The sequence below is a fragment of the Typopeltis vanoorti genome, chromosome 3 (genome assembly GCF_054136105.1).
Source record: "Typopeltis vanoorti isolate ZY-2024b chromosome 3, IOZ_Tvanoo_1.0, whole genome shotgun sequence".
NCBI lineage: Eukaryota > Metazoa > Arthropoda > Arachnida > Uropygi > Thelyphonidae > Typopeltis > Typopeltis vanoorti.
The window spans coordinates 77937652-77956261 of NC_143551.1; the positions used below are offsets into that span (position 1 = coordinate 77937652).

Consider the following 18610-nt stretch of genomic DNA (forward strand, 5'->3'; position numbering starts at 1 on the left):
GAAAAATACTTTAGAAAGTTACAGGACAGATGGAAGTGCATTATTTAAGGAAAGTGTCATATAAATGTTTATAATTTTATTCCTGAAATATGTGTTGAATTCAAATATATTTTAGCATTTCTTGCTTAATTAGGTTTCAGCAAGTTCCTCTATCAGTGCTGTGAAGAAAATTGTTGCTCAAGAACTCCAGATTCCTGTTGATCAGCAGAAGCTTGTGTTTAGAGGGAAAACATTATCAGGTATGTAAGGCTAATATAGCTTGGTTCCCTTTCCCAGCGACAAAAAAAAAAGAAAAAAAAAGTGCTTTTATTCTACTTTCCAGTGAAATTAGCAGAAATGAGCTAAAAGAAGATGAAATTATTTGCAAACATTTTTGTCATATAAATTAGTTTAAGATATACTGGTCATAAACATCCTGCCTTCCCAAGAGGACCCTAATCTAGAAGACCAGGCCTTCAAATTTTTGTCCCCTGGAGGCAGGGTGGCCCTACTGCAGTAGTGATTAGGGGCTATAGAAAGTTCATGCTCATTGAATTAAGACTAAAAAATCTGTGTTAAGAGATGGTTCAAGTTATTAAACATTATAAATTAAAGATGCCAAGAAGTTATATTCTTGGTTTCATCCTTTATCTAAATGTAAGTAAACAAAGTTTGTGCATGAAATCACTTCATGACTGAGCTACTTTTGTATAGAAGCTAATGACTTTGATCAGTTGCCTTAGTATCTCATAAAGCAATGCGCATATGGGAAGGGCCACTACCCAGCATAGTTTCGACCTTTATTGAAGTCTCATCTTCTTCTAGCTTTACAACTCTTTGAGTTTTAGCTTGCAAAACAATTTTAAGCCCTGATGGCTTTCACTTGTTTAGCTTTCTTAACAAGAGATTTTTTTTAACAGAAATGGGTTGTTAGCCCATTGCCAAACTCCAACCTAGAGAACCAGGCCTCCAAATTTTTGTCCCCTGGAGGTAGAGTGGTCCAGCTATACCCACAGGCTCTGGGTATCTATTTTAGTCACCTCTTACGACATGCATGGGCTACATTGGGACTATTCTTTAACCCCGGTCACAACACGTGGATTTGAAATTTCATCAGTGGGAGCCAAACACAGAAGTGAATTGTATATTTCCATATACAAGCAGTCGAAAGGTGTTACACTTTATTACTAAAATACTCTGGATTAGAGATAAATGTTGAAAGTTTCTTCACTTGATTATTAAATATTAATGGTGATTCGGTAAAATTTTTTACTATGTCTCTAAATGTTTCTAAATATTGATAGAATTTATAGGTATGTTAGGTCCACTAACTCTTGCAGACTGAATGTCATCAGCCATTAATTATAAAAGCAATTGAGTATTTGCTTAGCTGAAAAAAAAATTGAAACTATGACATTAACATAATGCTTAAATATTTAGCCATGAAAGTTCTGATCAGTGGATTTTTTCATTCTTCTTTCAAGACTAAGTAATTATGTGTGCATATACAGAGTGGTTCAGAATTCCACTTACAAACTTTGAGGGGATAGAGAACATCAAAATCAACCATATTCACATAGGAAAGCATGACTGGAAATGTCACTGGAAGGTACTAACAGGGACACAAAGACAGAAATAACACAAGGCAGTAAGTAATGTAAAAAGCTTGATTAGGCATAACTGAACAGTTCAATAGTAGTTGGATACTAAACTGAGGTAAATGAGGTACATGTTTGCCATATCAGCATTCGTAAAATGACGCATGTTCTTCATACGAAGTTGAAAGCTTGAATGAGGAAGTCCCAATTGCTCACCTGGAGCGCTGGTGAACAGCGCCACCTATCACTTTCGGATGGCATTTCCAGTCATGCTTTCCTATGTGAATATGGTTGATTTTGATGTTCTCTACCTCCCTTCAAAGTTTGTATGTGGAATTTTGAACCACCCTGTATAAGCTTCAAAGTAAATTGCTAAATTTTGCTAAAAACCTGTTCACACAGGTATTGTTTGACATGAATAAACAGCCAGGGAATTGTCAAGATAAATGTCAGAAGAGAAAAAATTAACTAGCTGGCCAAGTGGATGTAAGCTCTACTTTCCATCTGTGAAGCTGTGGTTTCAAATCTCACTGTGGCATGCATGTTTTGTGAAAGTTGGATAATAGATGGTTTTTGTCACCCAGTGTGAAACCACTTCCTTACTTATTTGGAAGCCTGAAGTGCTTTGATAAAAGTAAACACATAGTACTCATGTACTATGTGTTTACAGCTTTGGTGTGGTAGATTCACATATCTATTATTATTATTCGTGACACCTCCAAGGAGTCCGAAGACTCATCGCGGGAGGACACCTACTGTACAACTCTCAGTCTCCATCACTACACCGATCAGCGCCATCTACTGCCCACCACCACAGCTAATATTTTTTATCTGTATCTATATAAATATCAGGATCTTCATTTTAAAAAGTTGATATAGTTTCATATTTTTTGTTAACATAATTGATAATATTGCTTGTTGGATGTTTAATTGATATGATAATTAAAGAATGAGAAATTATTCGAAACTCATTATATTATTGCTTATAAGGTATTAATATTAATTAAATCATTCAAGAAAAAGCAGAATTTCTGGTGCCAGGTAATATTTGAAATTAAACGTAAGGACGATTTAAATTCATAACACTGGGGAACCATATTTTGACTAAAAGACCAGCTCACTTCAGGGTGTGCTGGTCTTTTAGTCAAAATATAGTTCAGGCTACAGACTCCCTTTGATAGAAATTGTAATGTTAAAAAAAAGGATTCATTTTATTCATAATCCATAAAACTTATGGCATTACTGAGACAAAGAAGACAAAAAGGGTGAGATCTTACTAAATAAGTATAGGATGTTATTTTTAGGCAATAATGATCGAGGAAAGGAAGGAGTAGTGATAGCATTCAGCACCAAACATGAAGATAAATTTCTTGATTGGAAGGCAGTTTCAAGTAGAGTTATGTAGAAAGTATTTTTACCTTGGGTATAAATATGTTAAAGATACCAAGCAATTTTAAACCTGGTTTTACTCCATTTCCCAAGTAAGCAAACAGACTAAAAGTCAAGTTTGCGCCTGCAATTGATGCAAGTCTAACTGATCCCACAGGTAGTGCAAGACCAGGGCAACTCGTGGTAAAGGTGGAACAAGCTCCGATCACTAATCTTAATATTTCTACATTTATATCTCCTCCAGAGATTTTTATTTAATAAGGTTAAAACACCTTATGGTAACTTGTTTTGGTGAAATACTTACAAGCTCTGTATTACTAAATCTTGGTATTTCTAGCCTAGCTCCCACTGATGAGGCCTCAATAAAGGTCAAAACCGGTCTGGGTAGTGGCCCCTTACCTTTAATACAAAACATCATACATCCCCTTCTTGGAGATGTGTTTTGGCATTAAAGGTAAATATTAAGATTAGTGATCGGAGCTTGTTCCACCTTTACCACGAGTTGCCCTGGTCTTGCACTACCTGTGGGATCAGTTAGACTTGCATCAATTGCAGGTGCAAACTTGACTTTTAGTCTGTTTGCTTACTTGGGAAATGGAGTAAAACCAGGTTTAAAGTAGAGTTATGTGGCAAACTTCAAAATGGGGGATATGGACAATGAAACATATTTATGCCTATGGTCCCACAGAAGGTTGTGGGACCTGTTCTAATCACTCCAAAAATTCTTCCACAGAAGTGGAAGAATTTTTTGACGTCATTAGAACAGGCAGCTTACATAAAGAAAATGGAAAAAGTGGTCCTTGTTGGATATCTCAACAGCAGAGTAGGAAATGAATCCCACCAGGCATATAGGAACATTTTGGGAAAATTCAGAGAAAAGGGCATAGCTAATAATAATAACGGTAAGTATTTACTGAACTTCTGCTCAGGACATGGACTAGTTCATTACTAACACCATCTTTTAACATAAAGATATGAACAAGTTCACATGGCGAGAAGACACAAGAAATAAGAAAGTCTCATTGACTATGTCATTGTTGATAGTGATTTCTTCAGGCTCATTCAGGATACAAAGTGTACAGAGAATTTGAAATTGGAAGTGACCATTATTTGATACTAAGCTTGATAAAAATGGATATCACATTGAAAAGAATAGCATGTAAGAGTTTTAAAAGGAATAAAACAGGAGCAGATTTTACAAGTAAATTGTAGACTTGACTATACAAGCATTATTGAAGAACAAAATGAAACAAATTTGAAGACAAGAACCAAACCTTGGAATCTCAGTGTCAAACTCTGAAGAAGACATTGGTTGATTCAGCTAGGGAGATATGTGGTGAAATTGTCTTCAATGATAGAAAAATAAGAAAACCATGGTGGATGCAAGAAGTTAAAAGAAGCAGTTCTGGAAAAGAAGAAATCATACCAAAAGTTCCTATCAAATAAGTCAGCAGATGCTCTAATATACAGAGAAAAATGTAAAATAGCTAAGCTAAGCTTGTAAAAGTATCTAAACAAGTCATGGTAAGAGTATCAGGAAGGTGGTGGTAAAATGTTCTGGAAGCTATTGAAGCTTATAAATGGAGGAAAGAGTACTATAAAAGGAATAAAAGATGACTTTTAGGTGACATGAAAACTGAAAATAAGGATATCCTAGATGTCTGGAGTAATTACCTTGAAAGATTGTTAAATGAACCAAGCAGTCACAGAACTGTACTAGGAAATTTCCAAAAGGAATGCAAAGAGGAGTGCTTATCAATACTTGAGATAGAAAAAGTTGAATTGACAGTGCTGTCATTTGCCTTCTGTTCCATGTTATTTAAATCATTGAGTAAGCACTGTATATCAGTATCATTAATTAAAATTATAATAACGAAATTAACTGACAATTCCAAAAGGTGCCACCTAAGTAGCTAATGTAAGATAACTAAAAAAAGTCAATAAATTTCCTAACTTATTTAAAAAAAATAAAAAAAAAACAGATAAATAATTATATATATACCAATATACACACAAATATATATATATATATATATATATACGCCACCTTTACCACGAGTTGCCTCAGACTTGCACTACTTGCAGGTGCAAACTTGACTTACTTGTCTGTTTGCTTACTCGGGAAAAAGGATTAAAACCCTACTTATAAAATTGCTTGGCATCTTTAATATACTATATACCCAAGGTAAAAAACTTTCTACATCTTACTCTCATCCTGAGATTTTTATTTAATAAGGTCAAAGCACCTTGTGGTAACTTGTTTAGATAAAATTTATAAGCTCTGCATTACTTCAACCTTGGCATTTTTAGGTCTAGCTCCCACTGACGAGACCTCAATAAAGGCCAAAACCGGTCTGGGTAGTGGCCCTTGCCTTTAATACATAGCATCATACATCTCCGTAAGGAGGATGTGCTTTGCATTAGGGGAAAATACTAATGAAAGTGATCGGAGCTTACTCCACCTTTACCACAAGTTGCGTCAGACTTGCACTACGTGCAGGCGCAAACTTGACTTACTTGTCTGTTTGCTTACTTGGGAAAAAGGATTAAAACTTAGCTTATAAAATTGCTTGGTATCTTTAATATATATATATACACACATACACAAAATTAAAAAAGTTAGGAAAGATTAGCTGATTTATAAAGTACTATCTCCCACAAAGGGGATAGATGTAGACCATCAGATCTGTTTAAGTTAGGAGAGTAAAGTAAAGTTTCACATGATTCTTTATAAAGCCGTTCCATGAGGAACCAACTTTTGTGAAGGACTCTTGTCTTGTTCCAATGAACTCTGTCTAGTGTTTTTGGCATTCTCTGCAAGTCCAGACTGTTCAGGTTCAAGGTACTGAATATAAGATTGGTGTTCTTCTAGCCGAATAAAAGCAGATCTTCTTGTTTGTCCGTAATAAGATAACCCACAAGAGCAAGGAATCTGGTAGACACCTGGATAACTGAGATATGGAAGCTGGTCCTTTGGAGAAGTGAGAAAGGTGGAGATTTTTCTGATTGGTTGAAATGCAACAAAAATATTTAGTGGTTTTAAAACTTTTGCTATGCATTCACTAATGCCTTGCACATAAGTGATAGGAATATGCATTATTTCTTCTATATTTGAAGAGGAAGATATATCAAAACTACTCGAAGCTCTTTTGATGAAGGAATTCTTATATCCATTAGATAAAAATGAGGAAATAATATATTACAATTCTTTCTCTAATAGGTCATCTGAAGAACAAAAGGAGTGGGCCCGATGAATCACTTTAATAGTTCTGCTTTTTGACTTATATCTAATGGATATAAGAATTCCTTCATCAAAAGAGCTTTGATGTATCTTTCTCTTCAAATACAGAAGAAATAATGCTTATTCCTATCTGTTATGTGCAAGGCATTAGTGAATGCATAGCGAAAGTTTTAAAACCACTAAATATTTTTGTTGCCTTTCAACCAATCAGAAAAATCTCCACTTTTCTCATTTCTTCAAAGGACAAGCTTCCACATCTCAGTTATCCAGGTGTCTACCAGATTCTTTGCTCTTGTGGATTATCTTATTTCAGACAAACAGAAAGATCTGCTTTTATTCAGCTAGAAGAACACCAATCTTATATTCAATACCTTGAACTTGGACTTGCAGAGCATGCTATCGACACTAGACATAGAATTCATTGGAACAAGACAAGTTCTCACAAAAAGTCGGTTCCTCATGGAACGGCTTTAAAATAAACATGTGAAACTTTACTTCACTCTCCTAACTTAAACAGATCTGATGGTCTACATCTATCCCCTTTGTGGGAAATAGTACTTTATAAATCAGCTAATCTTTCCTAACTTTTTAAATTGTATATATATAATTTATTTATCTGTTGTTGTTGTTTTTTATTGACCTTTTTTAATTATCTTACATTAGCTACTTAGGTGGCTCCTTTTGGAATTGTCAGTTATTGTTTAATTAGCTTTATACATGCACTGAAGATTCCTGTGATACTCAGGCAAAAATTCTACTAATAAATAATATTTTACGAGTTAATTCCGTTATTATAATTTTAATTAATGTCTACTCACTTGTATTTCCTTACTGAAACATATATCAGTATCATCCCTGATTGCCACGTCTGTTTTTGTATCAGCAAACAATTAAACATCTCCAGTCAGCTCCTTCCCAATATCATTATAATGTATAGATTGAAAACATTGGTGTAAAATTTCTCGCAAGAAATTAAACTTCATAAATTTTTCGCTATAGATTTTCCAGTTTTTTTATTTGTAATTATGGAAGAAAAATGTAATAAATAAAATGTTATAAAATTTGCCATAAGAATGCACATACATTTGACCTGTTAGTAAAGCTTAGTAGGGATTAAGCCAGATTAGCGGTGTGAAGATTTATCTGTTACGAACATTGAATATATTTTCACTTTAAAGATCCGTGGTATGACTTATTATGTGCTTTTGTTGCAGTTATGGCTCGGATTAATTCTTAAATTAGTACCCCATTATAACCCCCTTTTGGATTATTGCATTCATTGTACTGTTCTGAAGAACACAAACAACTTATGACATTATTTCAACATTACAGCTATTGTATGTGTTGATGTACTGTTTACCTCAGACGTAAATAGTGAAGTTATGGTCAATTAGCTCGAAACGTGAAGAGCTGCCCAGATAGACTGCTGGAATTAAGCTTTCCGGTGTGCAGTGAAAAACAAGCTCACCTCCTTAAATTTTTTATTTTTATTTTTGGTGTAATCCTTCATATTTTTAATGGGGGTGCTTAAAAATCGCATTAGTTTTAAATTAAACAAAGTCGTATGGTTGAACAGCCAGCACTGCCGTTATTTTGCTATTGGCTAATCCCAATAAGTTCATCATTGAGAACAAAGGGCTGAAAATCTGTACGTAAGGGAAATGCGGCGCTTGGCTCTGGACCTTTTAGGCTTTTTACTTTTGACTTCCTCGGGGCTCTTTCCCTTCGTCCAGGAGGCTTGTTCTTCCCGCCGCTGATGCCTCGTGTTTCCACCGCCAGCCCTCTCTCTAGGCTCTGGGTAGCTATGGCAGAACCCTAGCAAGATCGACGGAGGAAAATTCTATGGGGAAACTGCCAATGCAGTCCAAGCAGCACAAAGTCTGACCAGACGGAAGACGCTCCAGTCTCACTGTAGTTTGCTGTGAGCTAATTGGACTTTCCACTCGTGGTAGTTGCAAGTAAGCAATAATTTAAATTGTATTTTGCTAAGAGAATGTACCTCGGAATTGTATGTGATTGCGAGATATTATTTGTAAATGGGCGGTAACTTGGTTATAAGTTGAGGGAAGATTGTGTTGTTAAGTATGTTTAATTTAAGAGAGTGTATGTGAAAAAATCGGGAATAGTGCTAAATAAGTATTGTATGTGGCTGGAAGAATATTTTGTTACAATCTTTATATATAGGAAGAATAATGTTAACTTGTAAGCTTAATGTGATAGGAAGAATTATATTAGCTTGTAAGCATATATGTGCATAGTTGTGTCATGGGAGACATCTTTATGTTAATGTATAATGAGTTTCTTTTGGTAGTGAACGCACAGTACGTTCTGTTGCTAGAATTGCATTTTTAGTGTGTTAAAACTTTTGAGTGAAATTCTCAGTAATTATTGCATGCTCTGTATGTATACCTATTGCTCTAGATCAAAAATAAATGTTTTGTTTTGTAATTACCTGGTTTTATTCCAATGCACTATCGCAAAAAATTAGCGAACCTGCGGGCATAATAAAATACAAGTCACGACTTGCATATAGAGAACATATATATATATATATATATGTTTTGTGATTAAGTCCTGTTTTCCTCACCCTATCTTTCAAACAATATATAATCAAATTAGGTGGTGCAGTCGGGGAAAAAATCCTAATTTTATTTTGTGCAAGAGTGGGGAACTGCATTCATTAGACTTACTCACAGTGAGATTAACATTGTGAGGTATAGGTTAAGCAAACTTAAGCCTAACCTTGAGAAGTTTGTGTTAAAGAAGCTTATAACTTAGTCCTAACTTAGTGAAGCAGAATAAAGTAACGTAAAAGTTAAGTTCAGACATAGTTAATTAAATTTAAATAATTAAAATTATTTTACAGTGGTACAAGGACTGGAGAACACCACTGGTTACTTTAAATTTTGTAGATTTACACCACCATAATCCACCTTTCCCTGTTTGTCAGCCACCCACTTAACCAAGTCATCGCCATCAAATTTTATGTGAATAGTGTAAAGTAACATTTACAATGAAAAAGAATATAGAGCTTTTTAGTGGCTCTGAACATGATGATTTCACATCTAATGCAACCAAAATACTATCCTAGCTTATTTCCCTGCAGGAAGACCATGTATCTCTCTCTCTCTCACTTTTCATAAAACTATGCCCGCCAGCCTAAGAAGAGAAAAGTGATCTTAGTTGATGAGCATAGTGTTAGAAAAAGTAAGTGATGTGTGGTTTTCCTACAGGGAAATAAGGCAAGATTGTGTTTTAGTAGCATTAAAATTTACTAACCTATCTTCTTATCCCCCCTTCCCCTCCAAACTTGAAAACAGTTTGCAGATCAGTATTTAAATTATTGGCCATTGATGATCTTGAAGCTTTAAGTCATCTCAGTGCCACAAAGTTTGGAGAATGACAGAAATGGAGTCTACTATCATCAACAAAGCTATGAATAGGATTGGTTGTTAGTGAGAAGAGATCATTGATATATAGGAAAAAGTGTGGATGAAAGCACAGAGCCTTCGGAGTACTCTGGCATTGATGGGAAATTTGATGAGAGGGAACCATCCACCATGACATTCAGTGAATGACCAGAGAAGAAGCTGATAATCCACAAAGGATAGGAGGGGAGGCAAAAAGATAATATCTTGGAAAGAAGGCTTAATGCAGACTTGATCAAATACTAGAAATATCAAGTTTCACTACATGAGATTCTCCAGATCTTTCCAGGGCCTCTGCCTAAAGGTGAGTAAGGCTAGTAAGGAAGTGCTGAACCAGACTGGCAGAATCCATATTGGTTTTGCTAAATTATCAGTAGGTCTGTAGGTAGTAAAGAAGCTGGTTGTTGATAATCTTCATCACTTTTTTAAATAATGAAACCTGTGGTGCATTCATAATTAGAAGAAACACACGTATAAACCACAGTAAAAATTATTTAATTGTAAATATTTCATACTAAGTATCTTAGGACATCATCGGTATACAGTATTTAAACAAAATTAGGAATAACATACAGTTAGGGTGCATGATTACAATAGAATCTCATGAAAACGTGCATAACGTGCTAAAGTAGTACAAGAAAAAAAAAAAAAAAAAAGTTAATTATTTAACACAATTTTGTATGATAATTTCCCATACTTTAGGAATAGTAAGAACGTCGTTGCAGTTTAGGTTTGGTCTGTGTAGTAGGGCTTCAGAACTTTCTTTGTATAAACGTTCATGTTTAAATAAAGATCTATGTAAAAGTTTAGCCTTTTCCCAATGGATCCTATGGTTTGGATTTTCAATTCCGTGTTGAGAGAGGCCAGATTTCTGCGGTTTAAGAAGACGAATGTGGTCTTGATGTTCCGAGATGCATTTCTGAACAGACCTACCTGTCTGTCCAAAGTAAGATAATTTGCATGAGCATGGAATCTCATAAACATCAAGGGTGAGAATTTGTCCTTAGGAGAAGGTAATAAGTTGTAAATTTGGTTGATAGGTTTGTAAGTAGTGGCAAAATTGTATTTCTTCATAATTTTAGAAAGACGTTCTGAGATGCCTTTAACGTAAGGTATGGAAATGAAAGCTATTATTTCCTTAAAACGTAACAAAAATCTAATCATTACTAGAGCTGATAAAGGAAATACCACTGTGGTTCTTGATACCAATTCATATGACCGAAAAATGAATTTACTTCTTCGAGATCATAATACTTACTCCAAATTGGATTTTGATCCTACAAATCTTCAATCAGAAAATTAAATAAGCTACTTAATGAAACTTCCTCCTTAGATGAAGAAACAATCAAAAAACTTAAGACATACCATGCAAGACCTCCTAGAATTTATGGCTTACCTAAGCTACACAAAACTAATGTTCCACTTAGACCCGTCGTAGACTATCAGCTGTCCAACGTACAAGGTATCAAGATTCTTATCTAACCTTCTCCGCCCTCACATAGGCCACTCAGTCTCTTCAATCAAAAATTCTACTGAGTTTCACACAAAAATTAAAGACATTCAACTATCAAAAACTGACTTGTTAATCAGCTTCGACATTGTCTCCCTCTTCACAAACATTCCCCATAAAGAAACAATAGAATTACTAACTCAAAAATTTCTGTCTGATATAGTTGAATTGTTTAAGCTTGTTATTGCATCAGGTTACTTCACCTGGAAAGGTCAAATTTACAAGCAAGAGGAAGGAACAGCAATGGGATCTCCTTTATCACCAAACCTAGCAAATTTGTTTCTAGAATACCTTGAGGAAAAAATGTTCGCTTTTGAACCCAAACCAAAAATTTGGCTAAGATATGTCGATGACGTATTTGCAGTCTGGAATCATCCCGAACCTGAATTACAACTGTTTCTAGATAAAATTAACCTTCTTCATCATCGCATCAACTTTACGTTAGAAAAAGAATCTCCACAGGGTATCTCTTTTTTGGATTTACACATCAAAAGAAAAGAAGACGGTTCCATCACCATGTCCGTCTTTCGCAAGTCTACATTCTCAGGTCACTACATTCACAATTCTTCTGCTCATCATCCATCTCAGAAATCTGGCATTATTAAATCACTAGTTTCCAGAGCACACAAATTCTGCTCCTCTGAAGAATCTTTAAACCAGGAATTAGAAGTAATCAAAAATATAGCCATCCTAAATGGATATAATCCCAAAACAACTTAAAAAATCATCAGTCACTTCTGCATACATCAAACCAGACAGGAAGAATTGCATGGGATTCCCATACCTTACGTTAAAGGCATCTCAGAACGTCTTTCTAAAATTATGAAGAAATACAATTTTGCCACTACTTACAAACCTATCAACCAAATTTACAACTTATTACCTTCTCCTAAGGACAAATTCTCACCCTTGATGTTCCTGGTGTTTATGAGATTCCATGCTCATGCAAATTATCTTACTTTGGACAGACAGGTAGGTCTGTTCAGAAACACATCTCAGAACATCAAGACCACATTCGTCTTCTTAAACCGCAGAAATCTGGCCTCTCTCAACACGGAATTGAAAATCCAAACCATAGGATCCATTGGGAAAAGGCTAAACTTTTACATAGATCTTTATTTAAACACGAACGTTTATATAAAGAACGTGCTGAAGCCCTACTTCACAGACCAAATTTAAACCGCAACGACGTTCTTACTATTCCTAAAGTATGGGAAATTATCATACAAAATTGTGTTAAATAATTAACGTTTTTTTTTTTTTTTTTTTTTTTTTTTTTTTTTTTTTTTTTTTTTTTTACTACTTTAGCACGTTATGCACGTTTTCATGAGATTCTATTGTAATCATGCACCCTAACTGTATGTTATTCCTAATTTTGTTTAAATACTGTACTGATGATGTCCTTAGATACTTACGATGAAATATTTACAATTAAATAATTTTCACTGTGGTTTATACGTGTGTTTCTTCTAATTCATCACTTTTGGAAGATTACTGAGGCGAGGTCAAGGACAGCAGTGTTTAGCTGACAATCTTTCTTTTTAAGACGAGGCTGGATAAAAGCTTGCTTTCCATGCTGTTGGATAAATGACAGGTGAGTAGGACAGCTTGTAAAGGTGAATAACTAGATGAATGTTAATTTTGGAGCACAAGCTCTTAGCATAACTGTAAGGATACTTTCTGAGCTGGAGAACTGAAGGGTATCAGGGTTATTGAGTATTTTTCTAATGTCCTGATGAAAGATCAGAGGAGACATACTGAGTAGTTTGTGGAATATTAGGGAATGATTTGGATTGGTTGCCTAAAGAAGAATTGGGGGAGAAGACTGATGCCAGGAGGTCTGTCTTGTCTTTATTAGTTGTCATTGTTCCATCAGAATGACAGAGATGGAAACATTGCAGGGAAGAAAATTTTCCCAACAACTTTGGCAAGGGACCTGTAGGTCCAACTGGCATTTGAGCAGTACATAAGCTTAGTGCATTTGACCCTTACAAAGTCTTCTTTAGAGTTAAAGATAATTTATTTTGATAGTATCAATGAAATAACTTTTGGCTGTATGAGCTGAGTGAGAGGCTGGAGTCTGCCATGAACCATTGATCGTATTCTGCATTTTTATCTTGGACTGCTTGAGCACACATTTGTTGTAAAACAAATTTTTGGATAAGGGCTTGGGAATTTTGAGTAGAGTGGGGAATAAAGTCACTCCTCGTTGCCAGAATAATTTATTATATCAGAACAAGTGGTTCAGGAGAGCATAAACAATAATCGCACCATCAAAAAGAGGCATAAAAATCCTGAAAGCCATCCAAGTTGGAATTAGTGAATCATTAAGGAGTGCATTTATAAATAAGGATTCAATGTCAAAAGTGACGTATGTATTTACTACATAAGTCACTTTTGACATTGAATCCTTATTTATGAACACACTCCTTAATGATACACTCATTCCAATGAAAAATAAATTTCCTTTAGACATATCCATATTTGAATTAGTAATATTCTGAATATTTTGTATAGTATACACAAACATATAAAGGGCACAATTGTGGGTTCATGTTTATTATCCCATTCTTCACCAACTGCTGTGGAAGGCCCTGAACAAAACCAGGGTTAGATTCAAGTTTGTTGTGGTCCCTGAGCTATAACTTTTAATAGGTCACTTCTCTACTGAAGTAAATTTTGCGTAGTTATACCAAGGAAGAGGACCCCTGTAATGAAAGGTCATAAACTATAGTGTCTCGTTTATGCATAAAACTGGTCCTGCAGAAAGCACTACATTCAATATCATCCAAGCTCTTGTGCTGGTTACATTTCATAGATAATATTTATTTAATATAAACAAAGACAAAGAGCCTCCTGTAGCTCAGTTGATTTAGATGAAGCCCTTTGGTCGGAAAGACCTGGTCTGGATTCAATTCCTGTCAGTGATGCGAGGAACCTTTGTTTGGTCTCTTTCGATGGAAGGTGAGTTAACTCGTGGTCGAAAAATATGACTTTCTGGGTGAAACCCAGAAAGTCATATTTTTCGACCACCAGAACAGGCAAACTGATTATATTGCCCTTAGGGGATGCAGCAGGGAAGTGATGAACTGGCTGCATTAATTCGTTAAGCCCCCCATTAGGGGGATTCCACCTGTCCTAAGGCAAAAGAAAAAAATGTATAATAAATACATAACCAAAAAATCAGTACATGTAGAACACCAGAAAATTTATACAGTAATCTCCTCTGTTTTCTTGGGACAAACGATCACAGCAGCAGGAGGAGGGAGGCTGTGAAGAAGAATTATGCAGGAAAACGTTCCTTAATGCAATTAATTAATTCATCAATTAATACGTGCTAAGTGAAATCTTACTAAGCGAATACAGTAAACAATAAGAATAATTATAATTCATCCATCAGTTAGTGTAAGTTTGAAAAAAAATTATAAGCTATATTAGAGGATAAAATCTTCAAAGTTAAAAAAAAATCAATTGCTTAAATTTTTATTTAACGTCTGAACATTTGATTGAGTTAGTTTTTTACAAAAAAAAAATTAAGTGAAGATGTTTGAATAGTGCTCGACTTTTTAATCTTGTCATGCAATTTGTGATAGCTGATGATCAATTTATCAAGATTTCTGTGGACTTCGAAGCTTCATTCCATATCAGGATCAGCACCGAACAAAATTTCTTCAACATGCTCAGTGCGATCGAAAACTAGCACAAGTTCTTTTTGCAGTTAGCTTGTTAGTTGTAACATTCTCTTGTTTGCACTCTTTCTTCTTTATATGCACACTGTTCTTCTAGTTGAAGGAGATCATTCTCGCTTAACTGTTCTGAATGGGAATCGAGCAAGTTTCTCGTATCTTCATTATCCAGTTCATTAAATCCAAGTTCTTTTCCTTGTATACCTTGCTGTATCCCATGTCTCACACAATCATTATTACTAGTGCCACTGTCATGTCTCTTAATGACTTCCAGCTTTTCCTCTTAAGTAATTACTTTTCTTCTCTTTTTATTACTGCTGCTTTCTTTATCAGTCTTTCTCTTTTCCATATCAGGAGTTGAATATAATAAAGCCTTATAGGTATCTAAATTAAAGCAAAATGGAGGAAAAGTAATTGAGCAAGGGAACAGTTTGCACATGCGCTTGCAATGATAGCTTTGAGTCAACTGCTGAGTGTCACCGGCCACTGGCTGCTTGATTGACAAGTGCAGCCGCTTGCTGTACTTGTCAATCTTTATCACTTAAAGTGATAAAGATTGACACATACACCTCCTTTGAATTCACGTTAAGCAAGGTTTTCCTGCATAAAGAATTCATGTTGGTTGGATAGCCTTTAGAAAACATCATAAAGCATTTGAAGGAGACATCCCAATCCCTTAAAAGAAAAATATTCACCACTTGTATACTTATGGTGGGAAATGAAATGTGGATTTATGACTAAACAGTTGACTAATTTGGGACTACTGAGTGGAAGATAGAAAGATCACTGCCTGGTATTACCATTCAAGATAGAAAGCACAATACTAAGTATCAGGAGTTGAGCAGGAGAGAAGGAATGTTTTGAACAAAAAATACATCATGGGAAAATTAATATCATGTGGAAAATTCATTGCAAGAAAATATCTTGTGGAAGTTTTATTTAGAGGATGAGGAGGATATTGGTGTTTGTGCCAGGATAAGCTGGATGGGAATATCAGCCTCCATTTTGTAATGAACAACGGGTGATTTGCTTTGGTCATCTGAACAGAAATTAAAGGAAAAAGCTGATTCTAAGAAACTGATCTTGAAAGAATATTTGAAACATGTAAGTAAGATCTTTCTTGCAGGTAATAAGACGGGACTGAGTTTTAATATCATTAGTTCTGGAAGATCTTGAGGATTCAATTACAGAGTTTCTTGAATGAAGCAGAAGAATGGAGAGTGCCATCATCAGCAAAACTATGAATAGGATTTGAAACCACAGAGAGAGAGAGAGAAACATAAAAGAGAAAGCTTGGGCGAGTACAGAATCCTGGGTTATTCTAGCATTGATAAAGAACTCTGAGAGGAAGGTGCATGGATTTCTCTAAATCTTTCTGTGGCCTGTGTCCAAATGAAATTAAGGTTAGCAAGAAGGTCTGCTGCAAAATGATAATGTCAAAATTCGTATTGGTGATTGCTAATTAATATTTGGATCTCCAGATAGTGAAGAAGCTAGTTGATCATTCTTTTTGAGAGTACTATGATAGACAGTGGGATGATAGTTTGAAGGCTGACTTGTCTCCTTTTTTAGGTACAGGTTAGATAACGGCTTGCTTTCATGTTGTTGGATACATGCTAAATGAATATAACAGCTTATATAGGTGATACAGGATGGGTGTTAATTTCAGTTTTGAGTGAAGATGGAGGGATAACCATCTGGTATCCTTCCAGTTGGCTCAAAGTAGGACTTTTAATATCAAGAATAATTTGGTGTTCTAGTGTAAGATCAAAAGAGGCATGCAAACCAAACTGGATGCTAGAAATATAATATAATTTTGAGAGCATTTGAGATCATCTGTGATATAGCTCACTACTGCTACAAAAGTGGTATGATTTTGGACAGTAAGCATTGCTGGCTGATGTATATCATCAAAGTCAGTCATGCATGTTAGACATTAAGTGAAATATGATTCTGGACTGTGCTTTAAAAAAAAAAAAAAAAAAAGTAGTAGTACTTATTTTAGTATCAGTACTGGTTTGTTTGCTTGGGTCTAAAATATATGCAGTACTTCTAATATGGTTACCCTGAACACACATTGTTTCACTACTATACTTCCAACTGTTTTTATTTTTTTTTTTATATTCTTATAACAGGTTTTTAGATTTTATAATTAAAAAAAAAAAACAGAAAACTGGCCAGCTATTTTTTAGCATTCATTTCAGTTAAAGTTAACAGAAATGCTGTAAATGAAAAGAACAGCAGGATTTATCAATATCTCAAGTTGATATATATTATATTTGCTTAACTAGTCATAAAATTTTCAGCTTTTATAAATGAAGTTGCAAACTAGACATAATTTGCAAAAAAAGAGGTGATTAGTTTATTTGATATAAAGAATTTTTGAGTCTTTCTAATAATATACTGTAAATCTTATATTATATATAACATGTAATATGGTGATGTATTTATTAATGGCTTGAAAATCTTTTTCTAACTGTAAATTTGTATGATGGCGAACATTGAGATGATAGCTAAGCCAATGATAGTTCATTATTTCGAGATTTTGAATTTGTTCTAAAATAGCAGAATTATTTATCAAGGAAGCTTTGCTGTTAATAGTCTTAGAACACAGTTCTAAGAGAAATGAAGATGTTTATGATTTGTTGGCAGAACACTTCATACTTTCAACTTAAAGCCTACATGGAAAACTTCTTTTACTTATACACTTTGGGCAGCCTATAAATTTTAGGTGCATACACGATGTATTTTCAGTTTGTTTTTAGTTTAGAATTCCATGAAGTGACTTTTGTAGAAGGGAAAAAACTATTATCCTTGTGAGGTTGGCTAACCCAACTTAGTTTAAAAGTTATTATAAATGCTTTTTTATTTCTAGACTTATTCAAATGTAGGTCTTCTTTCTAACCAGTTACCATCTGCTATGAAGGTGCTTTGAATTTAGAGGGAAAAATGGATGGTCAAATGCAAGTCATGATTTCAAGAAGAGTATAATTAGTTTATAACATGATTGCTTCATAGCAGCAGTCAAAAGTAATTTCAGACTATTTAAATACTGTCACCTTTTTACCTCTTTTCCTCCCTCCAAACCAAAGGACATACACAGTCTGTTCATTTATAATAATAATAATAAACACATTACAGGATGGAGGTTTCTTATTTCTTCTGCTATTTATGATAAAAAAAAATAATAGTTTTGTCTAAAATTAGAGAAATAAAACTATCCGTTGTTTCTGGTTTTCTTAGCAGGTCATTGCTTGTTGTTGCTCTTAATTAACTGATTAACTTGATTTCCACAGCAAGTTAATCATTTAATTATCTGCATCAGATTATCACATCTAATAATGGAAAGGATTAGAGGCTTTTACTTTACATTTAGTATTTTGAAGCTACCTTTGATATTAGAAACAGCCTTGTAATGAATAGTATTATTCATTAGAAGGCTGCTTCCATCTTGATAATGTTATGATGCAATTATCATTTGTCATATTGCGGCTTAATGGAAATAAAACATTGTTTCTAAATAATAAGCTGATTTCATTCCTCCCGTATTTTGTTTTTTTTTTAAAAAAGGAATATGGAACAGTTATAAAAATGCTATGAAAACAGGGAGCAAAAACAAGTCGATTATTTTTTCCAGAATATTTATAGACTGCCTGTTCTTGATCTTGTATTGTTGTATTATTAACCTTTTCTGTTAAAGAAAACCAACCCAAGCAGCTACCAGTCACAACACCACTTACAGCATTATGGCATAATTAAAACATTGACAAGACAGATTT

General features: G+C 34.5%; 1 protein-coding gene across 1 annotated transcript in view; it reads left to right on the forward strand.

Annotated features, from left to right (window-relative positions):
- LOC150108300 (ubiquitin-like protein 4A) overlaps nucleotides 1–18610 on the forward strand; it is a 66599-nt gene that overhangs the window by 20628 nt on the left and 27361 nt on the right. Inside the window, exon 2 of the mRNA XM_090390686.1 lies at nucleotides 134–239. Within this exon, the coding sequence (XP_090246812.1) occupies nucleotides 134–239 (106 nt within the window). The remainder of the gene's footprint in view (nucleotides 1–133; nucleotides 240–18610) is intronic.